At 43.6% G+C, this 19,304-nt stretch overlaps 1 protein-coding gene across 2 annotated transcripts in view; it reads left to right on the top strand.

Annotated features, from left to right (window-relative positions):
* The first annotated feature begins 909 nt into the window (after positions 1-909).
* Positions 910-19,304, top strand: part of LOC147443213 (uncharacterized) — a 31,826-nt gene continuing 13,431 nt past the window's right edge. The window contains exons 1-5 of one of the 2 annotated variants that reach the window (XM_086529122.1): positions 910-1,250; positions 7,329-7,370; positions 7,446-7,561; positions 7,644-7,749; positions 8,000-8,053. In XM_086529122.1, the coding sequence (XP_086385248.1) occupies positions 1,008-1,250; positions 7,329-7,370; positions 7,446-7,561; positions 7,644-7,749; positions 8,000-8,053 (561 nt within the window). In that variant the 5' untranslated portion in view covers positions 910-1,007. The remainder of the gene's footprint in view (positions 1,251-7,328; positions 7,371-7,445; positions 7,562-7,643; positions 7,750-7,999; positions 8,054-19,304) is intronic. The other variant, XM_086529121.1, reaches the window with a different exon arrangement.

Raw genomic sequence — 19,304 nt, 5'->3', positions numbered from 1 at the left:
AGCTACCCCCAGTTTGTAGTCACACACGGGAGCTTTGTAACACATGCCATATCACAAGTTCGGTCCACTAGCTACATGCAACTTTGTACAAGATGTCATGCTCTGTAAGACATGCAATGAACCCTGAATTGCTTTAGTTCTTGACCATTATTCGTGAAAGAAAACCAACCTTATATGAGATGAATTGTACCTTGGGTGCATGTATTATAGATAAAGTGCATGTGCATGACTACATCAACAACTCTACTACGATAATTAATCTGTACTCACAAGATGAAACGTCCAACACTATAACAGCCTTGCCTTGAATAAGTTGTACAATCAAACTGGCATTACAAAAATTAAAATGAAGACGAACGCAGATAACATAAATGTCCTTCAGTAGTGGCTGCTAGAATCTAGACCCTAAGTTCAATAAGCTGGATTTGATCGCAATTGGCGTGCGCTGCATGATTATTCTATAGATGTTGTATAGCAAGGCCCACCAAGCAAGACTAGTTTTCTTTTTACATGTAAGAACAAGTTGGCTTGTAGCATGATTATTCTATAGATGTTAGAGGGCTCCCCCATACACCCTTTAAAAAAACAATTTAAAAAAGGGCCTTCTAAAGTTTGAAGGGCCCTGTCAAAATTTCATTATGTGCCCATATACCCTTTGAAAATAGGTTTTCAAGTGGACTGTGCAAGGAATTTCACTTTTGACTTGTTAACCTTCTATACCAAGTTGTAGAAGGACCCCCTAAAACTTTTGTGCTACATTTTAGGTGAAGTACCCTTTACTTTTCGGTAACCCTATGAGGCTCAAATTATTTTTTTGCAGGGCCCTCTAATAGCACCATTAGAGCACCGTTAGAGGGTCTATGGGGAGCCCTCTTATATAGCAAAGCCCACCAAGCAAGACTAGTTTTCTTTTTACATGTAAGAACAAGTTGGCGTCTGGCAGAAGAGGGTGATGCCATCTTCAGTCAAATAATAATTGGAATGCCAACAATTAGAAGCACACAGCTATGATTTCCCTGGCACGGGCCAATTTTCGTGCAGATCCTGTAGCGGGTCTTCGTGCTCTTTATGCACCATCTCGTAAAAATGGTGTTTCTGCCTATTTCTTTTGCGATGCTGCAGAGAAGCCACATAGTTATACCACTCTAGCGGAGCCATGTCGAAAGCAGCTGGAGGTCAAGAAAAGCAAATTCGTTGCTTTGGCGGCTCCTGTTCTCTCGGAACGGGCGGCTTTCTCTTTCCTGAGTGAGGTATTCCTCTCTTACTTACTTATATACACAGGCATGGCACCATTGCACGACTTTTTTGTTTTTGTTTTTGGTAAGCAATTCGACCAAGATGATTGGATTAGCTCACAAAGTCGTCCAGTGTACGCCAGTAGAAGCTAGTAAAATGTTATTAACAGGAACTTAAGCAGATATATAATTGCCAATTCATCATGTGATTTCATCATTTACGGAAGTCATGATGACATGAACCTACAAAAGCAACACATGAAACCCAAGACACACACGCTACTAATTGTAAGCTACATTCTTATGACATTGGATCAGTGCTAAATTTTAAATTTGAAGGTGGAAAAACCTACAAAATTCAGAAAAATTTAGTGTAAAAACCTTGAATTTTAGTCAATTTACCTCGACTATTTCTCAAATGTAGGTTTGCCTCGGTTTTGAAGAAAAGTTTTTTCGAGCATTGCATTCAATGCTCACTAACAACACATGATTATGCCTTGTACAATCATTTGTGCAATAATGGTTATGGAAGGGTACTGACTAATATTTAGAATCTGTCTGGCATGCATGCTGTACGAACAGGCTCACCAAGGTGCCAAACTAAGGTTGTCTATTCTAAGGATGGCTCTTACATGCCCTTATCATCAGCCAAAATGTCATCTTTTGCAACCTTACATTAGATCTTTTTAACTTATTTTAAGCTCCGGAATGCCGAGCCGTTCTGTAGCTTATTTATGTTATATCACATTTATAAAATATCTATGTGCAACCACCTGTCTTTTTCTTCTCCCCTTTAATAGTAAGACGAGGTTCATTTTTGTGGTCCAATGTCTCAAAGTGATGACATGGCGGATAGCAGAAACCCTAATTTCTGCCATAAACCCTAAAATTCCTGCAAACCCTAATTTCTACCAAAAACCCTAATTTCCGGAAATTGCGGAGGCTGAAAATTAATAAATTAGTTTTTTTTTGGAAAATGATGAGCGACGCGAATTTTGCTTTTTTTTATAAAAAAAGAGAAAAGACTCTCTAAGAGATAGAGAGAACTGATGCTTTTTATTTTAAAAGCTTTTGGGGCTTTGCTTTTGGGCATCCCTTGTATCTTTAAATAAGTGGTGAGGGCTTCACTTCTGAGAGCATCTGGACGCAGAGTCTGAGAGTGAAACCCTAACCGCTCTCTTGTACTTTGATGATTGATTAATATAAAAAGAAATACCGAAAGGGGCGCCAGTCTTTGGGGCCAATATCTCTAGGCACGGAACTCCGCCGGGCCAGTGCAAATCTATTGTGATCTGTGAATTGTTTTGAAGTGGTTATTTGGTGCTGTCTCGATTGATTCTTGACTTGGAGTGTCCAAGTCTGTTACAGTGGTATCAGAGCACGGCCGATTTCTCTTCTACGGGAAATCCGATCCCCGAAATTTTTTCTCCGCGGCACCTATGGCTTCAGGCAATGATCAGTCGACTCCCTCTGCATCTGGAGATGCAGGCAGGGATCACAACGAAGATTCCGGCAGAGAGTATGGCCCGCCTTAGCCTACTTAGGCGGAGCGGCGAGAGATGGAGCGTCGCCAGTTGATCGACGATGCAACAAAGATGATGCTCAATTTTGCCAAGGACCCAAAGATGGCAAAATATATGAACCAGACCTCTTTGGAAGAGGTACAGATGGAGTGGCAAAGAACCACAACACCACTCCCGAAACCCGCTCTCAGGAAACCTTCTGCCAAGCCGGATCACTTAGCGAGACTGTTTGTGGCCCAGATTTTTAGATTACTTGGCATGCCTAAGACAATTGTCTCCGACAGAGACCCCATATTTACGAGTTTGTTTTGGAAGGCAATTTGGGAGAACATTGGCACGTGGTTGCAGTTCTCGTCATCGTTCCACCCGTAGACTGACGGGCAATCCGAGATTGCCAATTCAGTGGTTCTAGATTTATTGAAGTCTTATATTTCAGATCAGAAGACTCAATGGGAAAGATATTTACCTTTGGTGGAATTTGCCTACAATAACACGATACACTCGTCGACGGGGAAGGCGCCATTTGAGATTGTTGAAGGTGTTGCGAAGGTTCCACCCTTCCTGAGCACGAAAGATAAGATCTTTGAAGCGGATGAATATACGCGAGATCTAGATACGGCTTTTGCCAAGGTTCGCGAGACTTTGCAGAAGTCTCAAGAACGACAGAAAAAGGCAGCGGATCGCCATCGTCGCGACATGAAATTGAAGGAGGATGATTGGGTGCTCTTACGTTTTGAGAAGGCACACCTACGAAAGAAAAAGGGAAAGGAGAGGCTTTTTCCAAAGCTTAGTATGCGATACTACGGCCCTTTCCAGATTACTGAAAAGATAAATGAAGTCTCCTTCCGATTGAAACTGCCAGATACTTGGAGGATTCATAATGCATTGCATGTGAGTCTCTTGAACCCTGTTAAGGGTGATGTGCCTGATGATGGGGAGCCTGATGAGCAACCCGAAGTGGAAGAAAACGAGGAGATCCTTGTTCCTGAACATATTTTGGCACATAACGATACGAAGAAAGGTAAAGTCCGAAGGCGGTTCTTGGTTTAGTTCAAGAACTTTCCTGCATTTGATGTGAAGTGGATGGAGGAGGAGGACCTAGCAGATACTCCTCAGATTGTGAAACTTTACCTCGATGTTTTGGTTTAGCATAGTCTACTCCAAACGGAACCCAGAAACTCAGCTTGGCCGAAGATCTGGTGCAGTGGGATGCACAAAAGGGGAGTTACTCCGCTCCTTTGTCAACAGATGCCTCGATTTTGATACTAAAGTCACTGATGTCTCTTTGAGCTTCAGGGATACTGAGAGCTGACACTATTCTGCTGGATGACTTTATGAAATGGAATTCCTGATAATGATACTGATTTGTTCTTGACTTCTTGTGAGTGCAGGAACTGATAGACGAAATGACTACAGCATTTTGGTCTGATTGATCTTGAATAGACATGGTTGCAATAGGGGTTAGTCAATCGGACATCGTTGAGGTCCTGATTGGACCTAGATGTGATTGCTAGCTACATTGCCGATAAATCATAGTCCAAGATCTGAATGAATGTTGAATGTCTGGTGATGTCCTGTGATGTCGTGTGATGTGACTGTCGATTTTGTACATGTGCTAGATGTGTGTTCCTAGTACATAGGTACTAACAGTCAGTGTCTGCTAAGACGGTTTATGGCTTTTGTCGGTTTTGCAGGCGTAATCGCGGTCGATTACAATGCTTTCAAGAGGGGGGTATGTCACAAAGTGATGACGTGGCGGACAACAGAAACCCTAATTTTTGCCAGAAACCCTAAAATTCCTGCAAACCCTAATTTCTACCAAAAACCTAATTTCCGGAAATCGCAGAGGCTGAAAATTAATTATTATTATTTTTTTTGGGAAAATGATGAGCGACGCGAATTTTGCTTTTTTTTATAAAAAAAGAGAAAAGACTCTCTAAGAGAGAGAGAGAACTGATGCTTTTTATTTTAAAAGCTTTTGGGGCTCTGCTTTTGGGCATCCCTTGTATCTTTAAATAAGTGGTGAGGGCTTCACTTCTGAGAGCATCTGGACGCAGAGTCTGAGAGTGAAACCCTAACCGCTCTCTTGTACTTTGATGATTGATTAATATAAAAAGAAATACCGAAAGGGGCGCCAGTCTTTGGGGCCAATATCTCTAGGCACGGAACTCCCCCGGGCCAGTGCAAATCTATTGTGATCTGTGAATTGTTTTGAAGTGGTTATTTGGTGCTGTCGCGATTGATTCTTGACTTGGAGTGTCCAAGTCTGTTACATCCAACCTCATCCTCATATATACACTCATTCTACTCAAGACAGGAGCCAATTAGTCATCAAAGAAGCCTTGAATTGCTTCATGTTTTGCAGGAGGAGAAGAGCCCCTCGATCGACATTTATCAAACCCCCAGATGTTGAAGGAGATGTGAGAGAGCACATTGAGATGGCAACAAATGCCAGCAAGAGGGAGAAAGCTAGAGCAATAATGCTAGCCCATAACCTAGTAGCTCAAGAGTGCTATAATGAGACCTAGGCATGATATTCTAGTACATGAGGTGGCTTGTGAGACTGAACAACCTCCGCTTGCTACAATACGACGCCTCTTTGTGTAGCAGGGAGGTGTAGTTGTGGTCCTCAAACTATTTGTAAGCAGTGACTCGAGTCCTTCGCTAAAAGCAAGGGGGTGACTAGAGGAGGAACTTTGTGTGTCTTTATAGCTCACGCAAGAAGCAGCTTGACTTCGGTCCCTTGACTCTATTAACATCGAAGTGTAGCTTGTCTTGAAAAGATGTAGTTTTATTCACCCACTTCATTGGTGCTTTGCTATAAAAAAGAGTTGACCATCATGCAAGAGCATTCCCCTTTAGAAAAGATGCTGCCTTTCTAGAGGCTTCTGAGAAGTTGCCTCTAGAGAAAGCAGTGCCAAACTGTTGTATGAAAGAGAGAGCTCGATGGGCATCTTTGTAGCTCGAAAAAGTATCAAACTACTCCCTTCCTTGAACTCCTTTGTCCTCTTCTTCTTGTTTTCCAAGTTGTCTTACTACATAGCTCGTAATAGGTGATCCTTCTTGCTATAAAGTGCACCAAAAAGTGTGGGTATCACTGTCTGGACTATTAGAGGTAGTAGAGGTTTTCTCCAAACTGCTAGATTGCTTTTTGTGCTTTCTAGACTTTAAATAGCTTTTCTTGTGCTTTCTTCGCTTCGACCGTCTTTTCTCATCCTCGCTCGAGCTGGAACTAGAACTGGAAGAAGACGAAGAAAAATTGGGATCGTCCTCAAAGCGAACACACTTCTTTGATTCTGTCACAAGACGGGCACCACGTGCCGATAGAAAAGAAGAGACTGAACAGACTTTTAACACTTTAATAACAACGGATTTGAAAGAGAGAGAGAGAGAGAGAGAGAGAGAGAGAGAGAGAGAGAGAGAGAGAGAGAGAGAGAGAGAGAGAGAGAGAGAGAGAGAGAGACGACACGCGACACGGAGTGGCGGAATTCCACCCCAAAGAGTGTTGGCTCCAAACCTTGGCGCCCCTTTCGGTATTTCATTATATTGCATCAACACAATACAAGCCGATACTCGAGACTCTACACCTTCTCCAGGAAGCATGCCAGAGAATGAGCCCTAGCCTCATATTTAAAGGCCCTAGGCCCCAAAAGCAGTTTTTTATGAAAAGCCTTTTAACTCAAAAGCTTCTGGTCCAAAAGCAATGCCAAAAAGCTGCCAGCGTAAATCATGGAATTCCGTACAGCAGTCAGCGCAAAACGCGGAAATCCGTACAGCCTGCTATGTCATCATGTCAGCGCAATTTCCGGAATTTGATCGTACAGCTGCCACGTCATCAGTATTGGCGCAAGTCTTTCTCTGTGTGTGTGGGTCCTGCTTTATTTTAATCCTTTATGTCTCTTGGGGCCCCATCGTACGGGGTCCCCATAAGTTGGTAGGACTTCTTTTTCTATTACTTGTTCTTCTTAGGGTTTAGGCCCCTCGGCCGACATTTGCTAGTTGGCTTCCTTCTTCAGGGCTTTGACACGTCAGCAGTTTGTGACAGATTCCATTGTCTCATTGAAAGTAGATTTCCGACCCAAATAGCCGGCATGATCCTTTGACTTTTCAGACGCTTCACATAGTCCTAATCCTTGGAGTATCTAACAAGGTGCCTTGCACAAGTGTCCACTTGAAGCTGTTGCTTGTACTCAAATCTATTGATCCTCTGTTGAAGGCTTGCCATGGTCCTGACGCATTAGAAAAAGGCTTGCCCTCGTCGGAATCTCTGTTGGTTCTCTCCGTTTCCCTGTTAGGATTTGAGTGCTCTTCATCCTCCCGCAAAACTATAGTAGGTTCGATGTGTTCCACTTTGTCGGTTTCCTGCTAGAACCCATAGGGATGACTGTGTAGTTTGTCATGTTGTGTTTGTTCCTTCGGGATAATTATTTTTAGCTCGTGATGTTTGACAAATTGATGTGTGTGGAACATGTTCACATGGTCTTTCTTTTCATAAGGACTTTGAATTGACTGGGTTACATTCTCAATAATGTTCTGGTTTATAGACTGAGGGGTGCTGTTTTCTACATAGGTTACTGATCCTCGTGCCACACACAATTGTTGGGCGTACAAGGTGGGCTTAACTACAAATTACTTCTGTGAGTCTTCTGCAGAATTGACAAAAACTCTGTGAGATACCGTTGAGCAGGTCCAAGGTGCTTATCGCTTCAGTGACGATGGGGAGCCTGGTGGCACTGCTGGCAAGCCGATCTACTCATCTATTGTTGCATCTGGTCTTGATGGAGTCATGGTGGTTGTGACCCGGTGAACTATGCAATTCAAAAGAGGTTATCCCTTGTTTTTTTCTGCAAGTGTCAATTGATTCGCATCAACTTTATTGTTACAGGTATTATGGTGGCATTAAGCTTGGAACTGGAGGCTTAGTAAGAGCTTATGGAGGAGTAGCCCTGGATTGTTTGAAAGAAGCGAAAACTTTAGTTCTGAAACCCAAGGTACTTTCTTGGATGTGGACTGCACAAGTAATATACAGTTGTCATACGTCATCAGGAAATTCTGCGCATTTTGTGCTCCTCAGCTAAGTGAAACATAATGATGTACATGTAATTTCCTTTACTTTATTTGTAGAGCATAATTTTCTGTGTATCAGAAGAATATGGGATGAGTAGGACTTTGTACATGCTGATACCACTGTCTTCATTTGCCCATTGCTTGTAACCAATCTGGCATTACATTTTGATTTAGGTGGAGATGGAAGTTCGCTTGCCATTCCAATTCTTGGGAGCCATTTATCCATTGGTAAGTGTTCATGAGCTTTTCTCTAACACAAGGTTTATGATCGCTATTGCTTATCTTGTTTTATCACACATGACAGCAGCATCTCACTAATATAAGCTCTTGCAATTAGGTAGAGCCAATAAAGCAAGTGGCTTACTGTCAAAGTAGTGGAATTAAAGTGAGAAGAGAGGTGTTATGAAAAAGACTATTCAATGACAAGAATTTAGGAAACGGTAGACTAAACCTTTTTCTAACACTATACGAATATAGTCTAAGAGCAATAATATATGCTCCTAAACCATACCATCTTACGTTATTTTCTCGCCTTTCCGGCTGACGCTGCCACCTCAAGGAGAAACAGCTCGACTTCAGAAGACAAACAGCTGCCTGGGAGGCTGCATTGCCTTCAATGAGTTGACAAGCTATATTCAATTCTTCTTTCACCCTGTATGTATACAAAGGATTTGATGCTTTCCCCTTCTCCAACACTAGGATAAGTGAGGATAATGGCAAGTGCTGGCCAAGATGCAACTGCCCCCAATACGATGATTAGGGTGAGAAATGAAATGAAATGTTATATCAAACGTCTCAAAAGGCCAAATGACCTATGAGACCAAACTGATACAATCTTGGTGGATCTAATACAATGTCTGGGTACAAAATAAAAATGAAGTAAAGTAAAAACTAAAACAATGATGATGATGATGATCATCAATGTCCAAGGATGCTCGGCATCGGGTGTTGTCCGAGAATGTATTGCATTGGTCACTAAAGAGCATCGTCAAAGTCCTCTTCTGTAAATAGTCATACTGGACATCTCCCATGTCGTCCTAGAATAGTCCTGATCCTCTGATGGAGCCTCCGTTGTTGTCGTGGTGGCCCTCGTAGACGTGGGCGTCTGGCTCTCCCAAGCTCAATGGCCCTGTCAGTCAATATACCCGTGACATAGGTGGGCTTTGAAGTCTGCTGTGAAGCTTGCTTATCTGACTGCCGAGTCTTTGCTCTAAAAAGTCAGTGGTCTCACTCTGTGAACGTTTCCCATTGTTTGATCTCCTCCAGAGACTCTCCCTGTGTCTATGCAGCTCGAGCAAAAACAACTCGAGGCATCTCTGATTTTGATATCTCATGACTCTAGCTAGTGGTCCAAAGCCCTCTTATAATAGACAATGAAAGCAGCCTCGTATCTCATGGTATACCGGACAATGACATATGTGATATAACTCTGTCTCCGGCTCTATATGGCGGGATTGGCAAATCCTCGGTTCTATTGGCACTCTTCTAAATGTGCCGCTCTCAATCTCTAATTGATGCGATGATGTACGCATCTGACCAAGAGCACATCGTACCCCATGGGATAAATGAGTGTCGATATAGGCAAGTATGATCACACATTCATTCTCTGTGAGCTGAAGAAGGTATTCTCTATAGAAAGCCATCTTCGTGCCAAGCTCTCATGTCGTTGCGCTGGGCTATTGAACCCAGATGCTTTTGAGTGTGTAACTTTTCATGTAAATTGTGTCACAAAATGATGACATGGCAGTGTTTGCCCGGACAGAAGCTGCAGCAGACATGCCGGATTTCGCGCAGGCTGCTGACGTGACAGTACGGACGTCCGTAAAAAGCGGTGACATGCTGACTGTACGGACGCCCATAAAACGCGCTGGTAGGACTGTACGGAATATGCTGACGTGGCAGAAGCGTATGGAATTCCGCTTTTTACACTGATGCTGTTTTTGGCAGCTTTTGGAGCCAATTGCTTTTTGGAACACTTTGTTTTTGAGTTTAGAAGCTTTTGGGGCTCTGCTTTTTGGCATACCTTGTATCAATAAATAGACCCAAGGGGCCTCACTCTTCAGAGCATCTAGACGTGAAGTCTGAGAGCAGAGGTCTCTCAGGAGTTGTACTTCGCAATGATTAATGATAAAGAAATACCGAGAGGGGTGCCAGTCTTTGGGGCCAATACCTTTGGGCACGGAACTACGTCGGGCCGTGTCGGCTCTCTCTCTCTCTCTCTCTATTAAAGTTCAGTGATTAGGAAGTTTTTGTTAGTTTGTTGCTATTGATTTCTCGCTTGGAGTGTCCAAGCCTGTGACAGTGGTATCAAAGCATCGGGCGTGTGCTTTTCTCAAAGCATACCGGCCCTATCAAAGAGCAGACAGGGAACTTGGGCAAAATTTCGGAAATTGTTATTGAAGAATCTTCGTGTCCCGACCCGCACTTATTAGCCACTCCCACCCTTACTTCATCGCGCATCGGGCGTGCTCCCATCTTCATCGCTTTGTCTTACAGGGCTTAAGCCAAAAAGAATCCCAGATTACACATGGGTTCTTGTGGAGAATCTAACAAGATGACACCTCAACGGAAAGGCAAAGAAGAGTTGAAATTCGGCGCGGGAATTGAAGAAAAGAATGAAGAGTTTTCCATGCGAAACACCTGAAGAATTACCCGATTAATGAGATTCACTCGAGATGGCGTGAGGCCATTGAGTCTCCTCTCAGGACGGGGTCGAAAGCTGAAAGGACAGACGAGTACAGAAAAGCGGAAGCTTTTCTCGCACAAAGAGCTAGAACAAAACTCTTGACCAGAAGATGAAGCAGATACTAGAAAGGACACTGATGTATTGACAATATGGTTGTTTGTGACAAATAACCGGAAATAGGAGCGAGGAACTTGCATCTATATGGATTGGGAAGCATGGAGCTGGACATCCACTCTTTTGCAATGAGGTGAGCCATCTCCTTGCGTGTTTTGCATGTGAAATCGAGGATGAGATGGTGAGATCCAGAGCGACGGAAGCTCAAGAATGGATCCGTCGATTCAAGATAAGAATAATGAATTTGAATGAATGGATGATGACACACGTTGAATGATTCTAGTGCATCAAGATTCCCATACGAATGAGATGATTGGTGTAAGGTGCAGCGGAATGAATGTTGAACTTTGCTCAAGACGAGTGCTCCGAATTGTGCTCAAGGTTCCTTTTACTTATGGAAGGGAGAGCCTTCCGTGCCTTTAGTGAGAGAATGCAATGGATACAAACAAAGTGAATGGACACTGTGAATGAAGGTGCTGAGACTGAGCGGTAGAGAAGAGAACACAACACCGGAGCCCTACTCTCGATGGCGAGAGTGGTCTACCATTGATTGCACAATCTGATACAATGATTCTGATGCAAATCTAATGGCTATGTCGAGGCCGACGGTGGTGACGTCGAGGATGAGGCTATCTGCTACTGGGACTTGATGTGCAACAATGCTGTCTTTTGTGCTTGGAATTTGCTGGATCTACTGCTCTTTTGTCTGCTGAATTGGCTGATGCAAAACGCTGAAATGCTTGTCTTCTATCTGCTGAATTTTGCCTTGCTGAAAACGCTGGTTTGCGGTGCAAAAACGCTGATGCAAGTTGGCAAAAATGCTGAAGTGGCTGGTCTCTTAAGCGCTGATTTGCCCCTCTGAAATCTCCCTACTGCTGTTGACAGAAAACGCTACTGGCTGGCTGAAAACACAGATTGCAGGGGCTGATCCAAAACGCTAGAGTCCTCTTGCTAAAATTCGCCAAGGGCTGAAAAAGCTAGCATGAAGGGGGGGTTGTCTTGCTGAGAGGGGTTCTTGTTCTTGTTGAGGATTGGCCTGTTGAGCACTGCTCTTGCTGCCTCCTCTCCCAGAAAGTGCTAACTCTGGTTTGCTTTTATATTATCTTAGCAAAATTGCCCTACCTAGTTCTCAACAAAAGTCACTTAATAAATAAGTGAAAAATGTCAAAAATAGGGAAAATGGGTTTAATGCATTGGAAAATTCCCCTGATGGATTCTGATGGGAATACTGATAATCATGCTGTGTGCAACCGGAGGATATGCATCTAATCTTGCACGGTCTGCGAACAGACTCACAAAAGTGCCAGATCACTTTCTATTCTAGATTGACTTGACTGAACTGAACCCTGGTCATGTTGTAGCTTGTCCACAGACACATAGGGTTGGATGTGTCACGTGACTTTCCCTCCTTTTCAAAGTGAGATACTGGTACCGAACTGTATGGCGTCGAGGGAGATCGCCAATAACATTCGGAATCCTGGAAAGGACTCTTCGCCAGCCCGCCGTGATGTGTGGGTCGTGCGATACTTGAACTTTATAAAGGTCAGCAACGCTTGCTTCTTTGGGCCGCGCCGAAAGCGACAGTCTTTTGTGGCTCCTTCAATGCTTCAACTTCGTCTAGAGTCATGCTTCTTCCTTCTTCAAGAATCTCCATGGCTGGAAATTCCTGAAACGACTTCCAACACAAAAACATGAACATACCCATTCCATGTAAAGTGAATGGAAAAAATCTGATCTTCCTAAAAGATTGTGCATGCAATGCAGATGAACAAAGTGACGGAGTGCCAAACCGTTCATCAAACACACGCAAACAATGGGGTTGAATCTTGACTTTTTGATCTAATTCAATCAACTGTGGCAAAATACAATGGAAATGCCGATGCTTGGTGCTCAATCTTTCTTGTGCTCTTTCTACGAATGTGTCCTGCCAAGGAAGACACATGAAATGTGACTTCCTTGAATGCAAACAATTCAACTTTTCATGAAAAATCCGCATACATCCGTGCTCATTCATGAGTGAAATGTGCTCAACGTACAATATGTCATGCCTAGGAAAAGGGATCACACAAAAACATTGACTAAAAAACAGGAAACGATCACGAATGAAACACTCAAACAATGCGTGCTGACTAATCATTCAAACACATAGTACTTCCTGTGGGGGTTCTTTGGACCTAGGCTCGAGAGCCAAGATCGGTTCGTCGTGTTTGATCGAATTTGCTTGGGGGTTTGTTGTGGACCTCGACTCGAAAGTCAAGTTCGATTCTTCGTGATTGATCGAATCTGCAACAAGGTTAGCTTCGCTAGAAAGTGCATCAACAAAACTATCATCCTTGTGAACAATCACGTCTTGATCATACAAATCATCATGGGTGTGAGAAATCACATCTTGATTATGCAAATCATCATGCTTGTCATTGGCATCCAAATCATCATGCATATCATTATGACTCAATTCATCATGCTTATCATCATGCAAATCAAAGAGAGACTGAGAGAGTCTCCTTCTCCTGAATCCGTTCAATCTTCGCCTGCACATTAGAAATGAGAGATGGAGAATGAACAACTTGCTCTCCACGAATGACAATGGGAGAGTCACTTTTGGCATTGAAAGTGAACGTATTTTCTGCCCAATCAATGAGAGGGTTATGCTCACGAAACCATCGAATGTCCAAAATTATATCACATCTTGAGAGAGGAGAGACAAAAATTCTCTACGGAAAGCAGCTTGTTGAATTGTAAACAACACATCAAAGCACTCCTTCGTGATGAGAGAATCCATACCGGGAGCAAAGCCAGAGACCTCGAGAGGAGATTTCTGACTAACCTCTAGGCGGGCTCTCTCAACAAGAGAGGGACTAATCACATCATGCATACTGCCTAGGTCAAACAATATGACAAAACACTGCCCCGTCATATGACCATAACATTTAATGAGTGACTCATCAATGGGAGGGTCATGAGAAACTTGGGGCTCACTCGTGTTGTCATTTATTGCATTGATAGAGTAAGTGGTTTCTGTGGATTCTTTAGATTCATTAGAGTCAAGCTTAGGACATGTTCTTTTTATGTGACCCTTAATGTGACAATGAAAACAACGACCTTCCTTAGAATAAGTGCTTTGCTCTTCCGACGTGATGTATCCTCCTAAAATTCCTTGTGCTACCTTTTCATATGGAGTGAGCTTAGGTTTAGCAATTGTGTTAGCCTTACCCTTAGCTTCACTTTGAGAGTTCTTTTCTGAGAGACCAATGGAATATTGGTTAGAAGAGTTACCGTTCTTACCATTCTTACCGTTCTGAGGGTTCTGAGAGGTCTGAGGGTTACTTGTCGAAGTCTTGTTTTCCTTAGGCTTTCCCTTGTTGTGCTTCATCTTCTGTGCGAGAGCAATCGCTACCACCTTGTTGAGATTGATTGGATCGAGCACCTCGACCTCATACTTGATATACTCGTCCAATCCATAAAGGAATGCCTCCTTGCGCTCCGTATCGATTTGCGTAATTGAGTGCCGAGTTGCAAAACACGATTAGAGAAAGACATAACTGACATACCATTTTGCTTGAGACCGACAAAGTGATATGTGGATGCTTCAATGGTCCAACTGCGTCTATGGACGTAGATCCACCTTCTTTAAGAATCTCCGAGGAGGAAAATTCCTGAAACCACTTTCAACACAAAATCATGAACATACCCATTCCATGTAGAGTACCTAGAAAAAGACTGTGCTTCCTAAAGGACTGTGCATGCAATGCAGATGAACAAAGTGACGGAGTGTCAAACCTTTCATCAAATACACGCAAACAGTGAGATCGAATCTTGACTTTTCGGCCTAAACCTATCATTGTGGCTCACAATGAAAATGCCGATGCTTGATGGAAAAACTTTCTTGTGCTCTTTCTGAGATTGTGTCATGTGTCACAAGACGGGCACCATGTGCCAATAGAAAAGAACAGACTGAACAGACTTTTAGCACTTCAATAACAACTGAATTGAAAGAGAGACGACACGCGACACATAGTGGCGGAATTCCATCCCAGAGAGTATTGGCCCCAAACCTTGGCGCCCCTTTCGGTATTTCTTTATATTGTATCAACACAATAGAAGCCGATACTCGAGACTCTGCACCTCCTCTAGGAAACATGCTAGAGAATGAGCCCTAACCTCATATTTAAAGGCCCTCGGCCTAAAAAGAAGTTACAGTGAAAAGCCTTCAAAACTCAAAAGCTTTTGATACAAAAGCAATGCCAAAAAGCTGCCAGCGTGTTTTGTGGAATTCCGTACAGCTGCCACGTCAGCAGTCAGCGCAAAACGCGAAGCGTCCATACAGCTGCCACACCATGAGTTTTTGCGTGAGTTTGTATGGGGGTCCTGCTTTATTTTACTTCCTTTATGTCACTGGGGCCCCATTGGACGGGGTCCCCATAAGTTGGTAGGACTTCTTCTTCTGTTACTTGTTCTTCTTAGGGTTTAGGCCCCTCGGCCAGGATCTGCAAGTTGGCTCCATTCTTCAGGACTTTGACACGTCAGCAGTTTGTGACATCCCCCCTTCTTGAAAGAAAGTAATCGTCCAAAATTACAGCATTTCTGCAAAACAACTCAACTTAGCTCAAAAATTTCTGAGGGTCATTCCAAGGGACAATCAGTTTGCTCTTTTTGTTAAGGAGTTAGCTTCTTCTTTCTGCTCTTTTGATCAAGGAGTTGGCTTCTCCGTACGTCCAGATCAGAACTCTTGATATGCTGGCGTAGTAAAATTAGCCATCACACCCAGACTGCACTGATCTTCCATAGGTGTCTTGATGCACTAAAATTACATACCCAGGCAATCTCATCCAATTAGGAATATTTAGTGATTGGCACATCACAATGCAACACAAATGCTCACATATAGATGTTACAAGCACAAACAGCGCCTTTGAGCACTCCCCCGAGACAAACGGCCAACGGTATGAATCTACTCAACGACTATCTCGTCACTCCCCCCGCAAATAACCTAAAAAGGTCCGGGCCATGAGCTCAGAGGACTGTACAACCAAACGCTGCCCAGACCGCAGTCTGCGTCGCTTGGAGGTTCAAGCATACAACCAAACGCTCCCCAGGCATCGACCTTCGTCGTTCGGAGGTTTTCTAGTATACAATGGAATGTTCCCTAGACATCGGTCTGCGTCGTTTTGAGGTTTTCAAACATACAATGAAACGCTCCCCAGGCATCGGCCTGCGTCGTTCCGAGATTCAAACAATACCAAAACAATATTTCTCACTTCTCCACCCAGGAGTAAAATCACCAATCATTGAAACCAGTATTTAAAACCAGAGTAAAACAATTCAAATCGGCACCAAGACAGGTTTAAAACAGATAGCATCCATTTCAAACAAATTTCAAACAATACTTTCTCAAACAATGTTCAAAAGTATCTAGCTAGAAAACAACTAGAGAGGTCATGCAGGGCTTTGTTTAGACAACCAAACTTTGAGGACAACTGGCTTGCCCTTCTGCATCACGGTGATGGTTCGGTTTCGGACGTGGAGAGTTGCATCATTCTTGTCGTGCCAGGGCATGCCCAAGAGAACGTCGCAATTGCCCAACTTCATAATGTGGAAATCGGCTTTTCCATGATAATCTTGTATAGTAACTGGAAGTGCACTAATGAGCGGTACCACTTTTTGAGTTTGCCCTGTGGCTAACTCAGCTTCAATTTCTCCACCTTGTGCATCATAATCAAAGTGCATCTGCTTCAAGAATTCTGGATGGATGAAGTTCTCCATAGCTCCGGGGTCAAAGAAAATAAGGGCTTTCAAGCCGTTGACTTTTCCATAAGCTCTGCATAATTCATTAAAACTCTCGAGGTGTATACCATAAATATCGGGTACTAGTCTAATAGCAGGTCTAGGCTTCTTGGCCGAAGGTGACCCCGTGGATCTGTCTGACGTGGGAGCAAAAGGTTGCACTGAGGACGTCGAGGCTCGCTTAGGACATGTATTGAACATATGCCCTGTTTGGAAACATTCAAAGCATCGGCCTTCTTGTAACAAGGCGTCTCGTTGTGTGTCAGACGAGGCCGTTGAGGTTGGTTTTCACGGGATTCCCGAGAATTTGTTCGTTGTTGCCGGGAGTTCTGGTTAGTGGCCAGAGGTTCTTCTTTGGTAAACTCCAACTTTCCTTTCATGAGCTTGTAGCCGACCACGGCATGGTCCATAAGCTCTTGCATGGTAGAGACTTTCTTGGAGAGACAATATTCCTGCAATGGTGATGGTAGTCCAATGGTGTAGCGCTCGCACTGGTTCTCCAAGGAAATGAACTTAAAGAAGGACACCGGAAGGTACATGAAACCTTCAGTTATAGTCGTCCATGGTTTCGGTGGCAAGCATTTTCAAGTTGCCCCACTGCCAAAATCCGTACTTCAAAGATCGAAGTCATGTTACTACGTACAAAAACTGCATTGAAAGCTTGCCAGGTCCTTGGAGCATGCGGTTGTGTCGCGATTGAACTCTACCATTGCATAGCATTATCTTTAAGAAATCCCGTTGCTCGAGAAATCTTGGATTCTTCTGTATAGTTCCCCAAAGCATAGATGTTGTCGAATTGCTGCAATGCTTTCTTGCGATCTTTTACCCCGGAAAAAGTGAAAAATTTGATTGTCGTGCCGCCATCTTTGAAATCTTTGGGTTGGTTAGGCGCATATCTTGGGTATGGATAATAAGGGTATCCATATGGGCTCCAAACGTTGTAGCCTGGTGGTGGTGGTGGTGGAGGTGGGGGCAATGGCAGCGGCAAAGGCGGTTGCACTGGATCAGGGTCAAATGGTTGCACCATATTCTTGAAGACTCCCCTGATCGGAACAGACGGTTAAGAAGGTTGCCAGTTGGAAGCTCTCGTACTTTGAGGAGGAGGTATCACCTGGGGCATCAGAGGGGGTAACATGTAGTTCAAAAAATGTTGAAAACTTTGTGGCATTGGAAGATTCTACTGAGGATATCGCGAAAGAATGTTGTGAGCTCGTTGAGTAGAAACTGCAAATATTCTGCTGAATCCATGAATTCTATGTCTTGGGTTCTTTATGGCTTATGCCCTGTAAGACATGACCGGTGAAGACGCGAGCGCGCCCGATGTGCGATGAAGTAAGGGTGGGGGTAACTAATAAGCCCGGGGTCGGAGCACGAACCTAAAATTTCCAACGAACTTTGGAAGCGCCGGTTTGCTCTGTCTGCTCTTTGGTGGGATCGGTATGCTTTCAGAAAAGCACACGCCTAATGCTCTGATACCACTGTCACAAGACGAGCACCACGTGCCAATAGAAAAGAACAAACTGAACAAACTTTTAGCACTTCAATAACAACTGAACTGAAAGAGAGAGACGACACGCAACATGGAGTGGCGGAATTCCACCCCAGAGAGAATTGGCCCCAACCTTGGCGCCCCTTTCAATATTTCTTTATATTGCATCAACACAATACAAGCCGGTACTCTAGACTCTACACCTTCTCTAGGAAGCATGCCAGAGAATGAGCTCTAACCTCATATTAAAAGGCCTTTGGCCTAAAAAGAAGCTACAGTGAAAAGACTTCAAACTCAAAAGCTTCTCGTCCAAAAGCAATGCCAAAAATCTGCCAGTGCGTTTTGTGCAATTCCGTACAATTGCCACGCCACGTCACCAGTCAGTGCAAAGCACGGGGCGTCCGTACAACTGCCACGTCATCAGTTTTTGCGTGAGTTTGTGTGGGGGTCCTGCTTTATTTTACTTCCTTTATGTCACTAGGGCCCCATCAGACGTGGTCCCATAAGTTGGTAGGACTTCTTCTTCTGTTAGTTGTTCTTCTAAGGGTTTAGGCCGCTCAGCCAGGATCTGCAAGTTGGCTCCATTCTTCAAGTCTTTGACACGTCAGCAGTCCTTGACATCATGCCAAGGAAGAGACATGGAATGTGAATTCCTTGAATGCAAAGTTTTCTTCTTGTCAAGAGTGACCCGTATATATTCGTGCTCATCCATGAGTGAAGTATGTGTATCGTACAATATGGCATGCTTGTGGAAAGGGAACACGTAAAGACGGTGACGAAAATACAAGAAACCTTCACGAATGAAACACTCGGAACAATGCGTGCTGACTAATCATGCGAACACACAATACTTCCTGAGTGGATTCTTTGGACTTGGACTTAAGAGCCAAAATCGGTTCTTGGTGATTGATTGTATCTGCAATGAGGTTAGCTTCACTAGAGAAATCATAATCTAAACCATCATCCTTTTGAACAATCACATCTTTATCATGCAAATCATCATCCTCGTGAATAATGACATCTGTATCATGCAAAACATGTGTGTCGCGCTTTGGAGAAGAAAAGACTGAGAGAGTCTCCTTCTCTTGTTTCTGTTCAAGCTTCGCCTGCACATTAGAAATAAGAGGTAAAGAATGAACAACTTCCTCACCACGAATGATGACGGGAGAGTCACTTTTGGCATTTAGGGTGAGAGTATTCTCCGCCCAATCAATGAGAGGGTTATGCTCACGAAACATCTAATGTCCAAAATCATATCACATCCTGAAAGAGGAGAAACTACAAATTTTCTACGGAAGGATGCTTGTTGAACAGTCAATAACACATCAAGGCACTCTCGTGTAATGAGAGAATACCGGGAGCGAAGCTGGACACCTCGAGAGGAGATGTCTTGCGAACCTCCAAGC

This window comes from Adiantum capillus-veneris, chromosome 14 (assembly GCF_014529385.1).
Source record: "Adiantum capillus-veneris isolate H3 chromosome 14, ASM1452938v2, whole genome shotgun sequence".
NCBI lineage: Eukaryota > Viridiplantae > Streptophyta > Polypodiopsida > Polypodiales > Pteridaceae > Adiantum > Adiantum capillus-veneris.
Note: the sequence above shows the minus strand (reverse complement) of the source record. Positions and strands in the feature narration are given on the sequence as shown.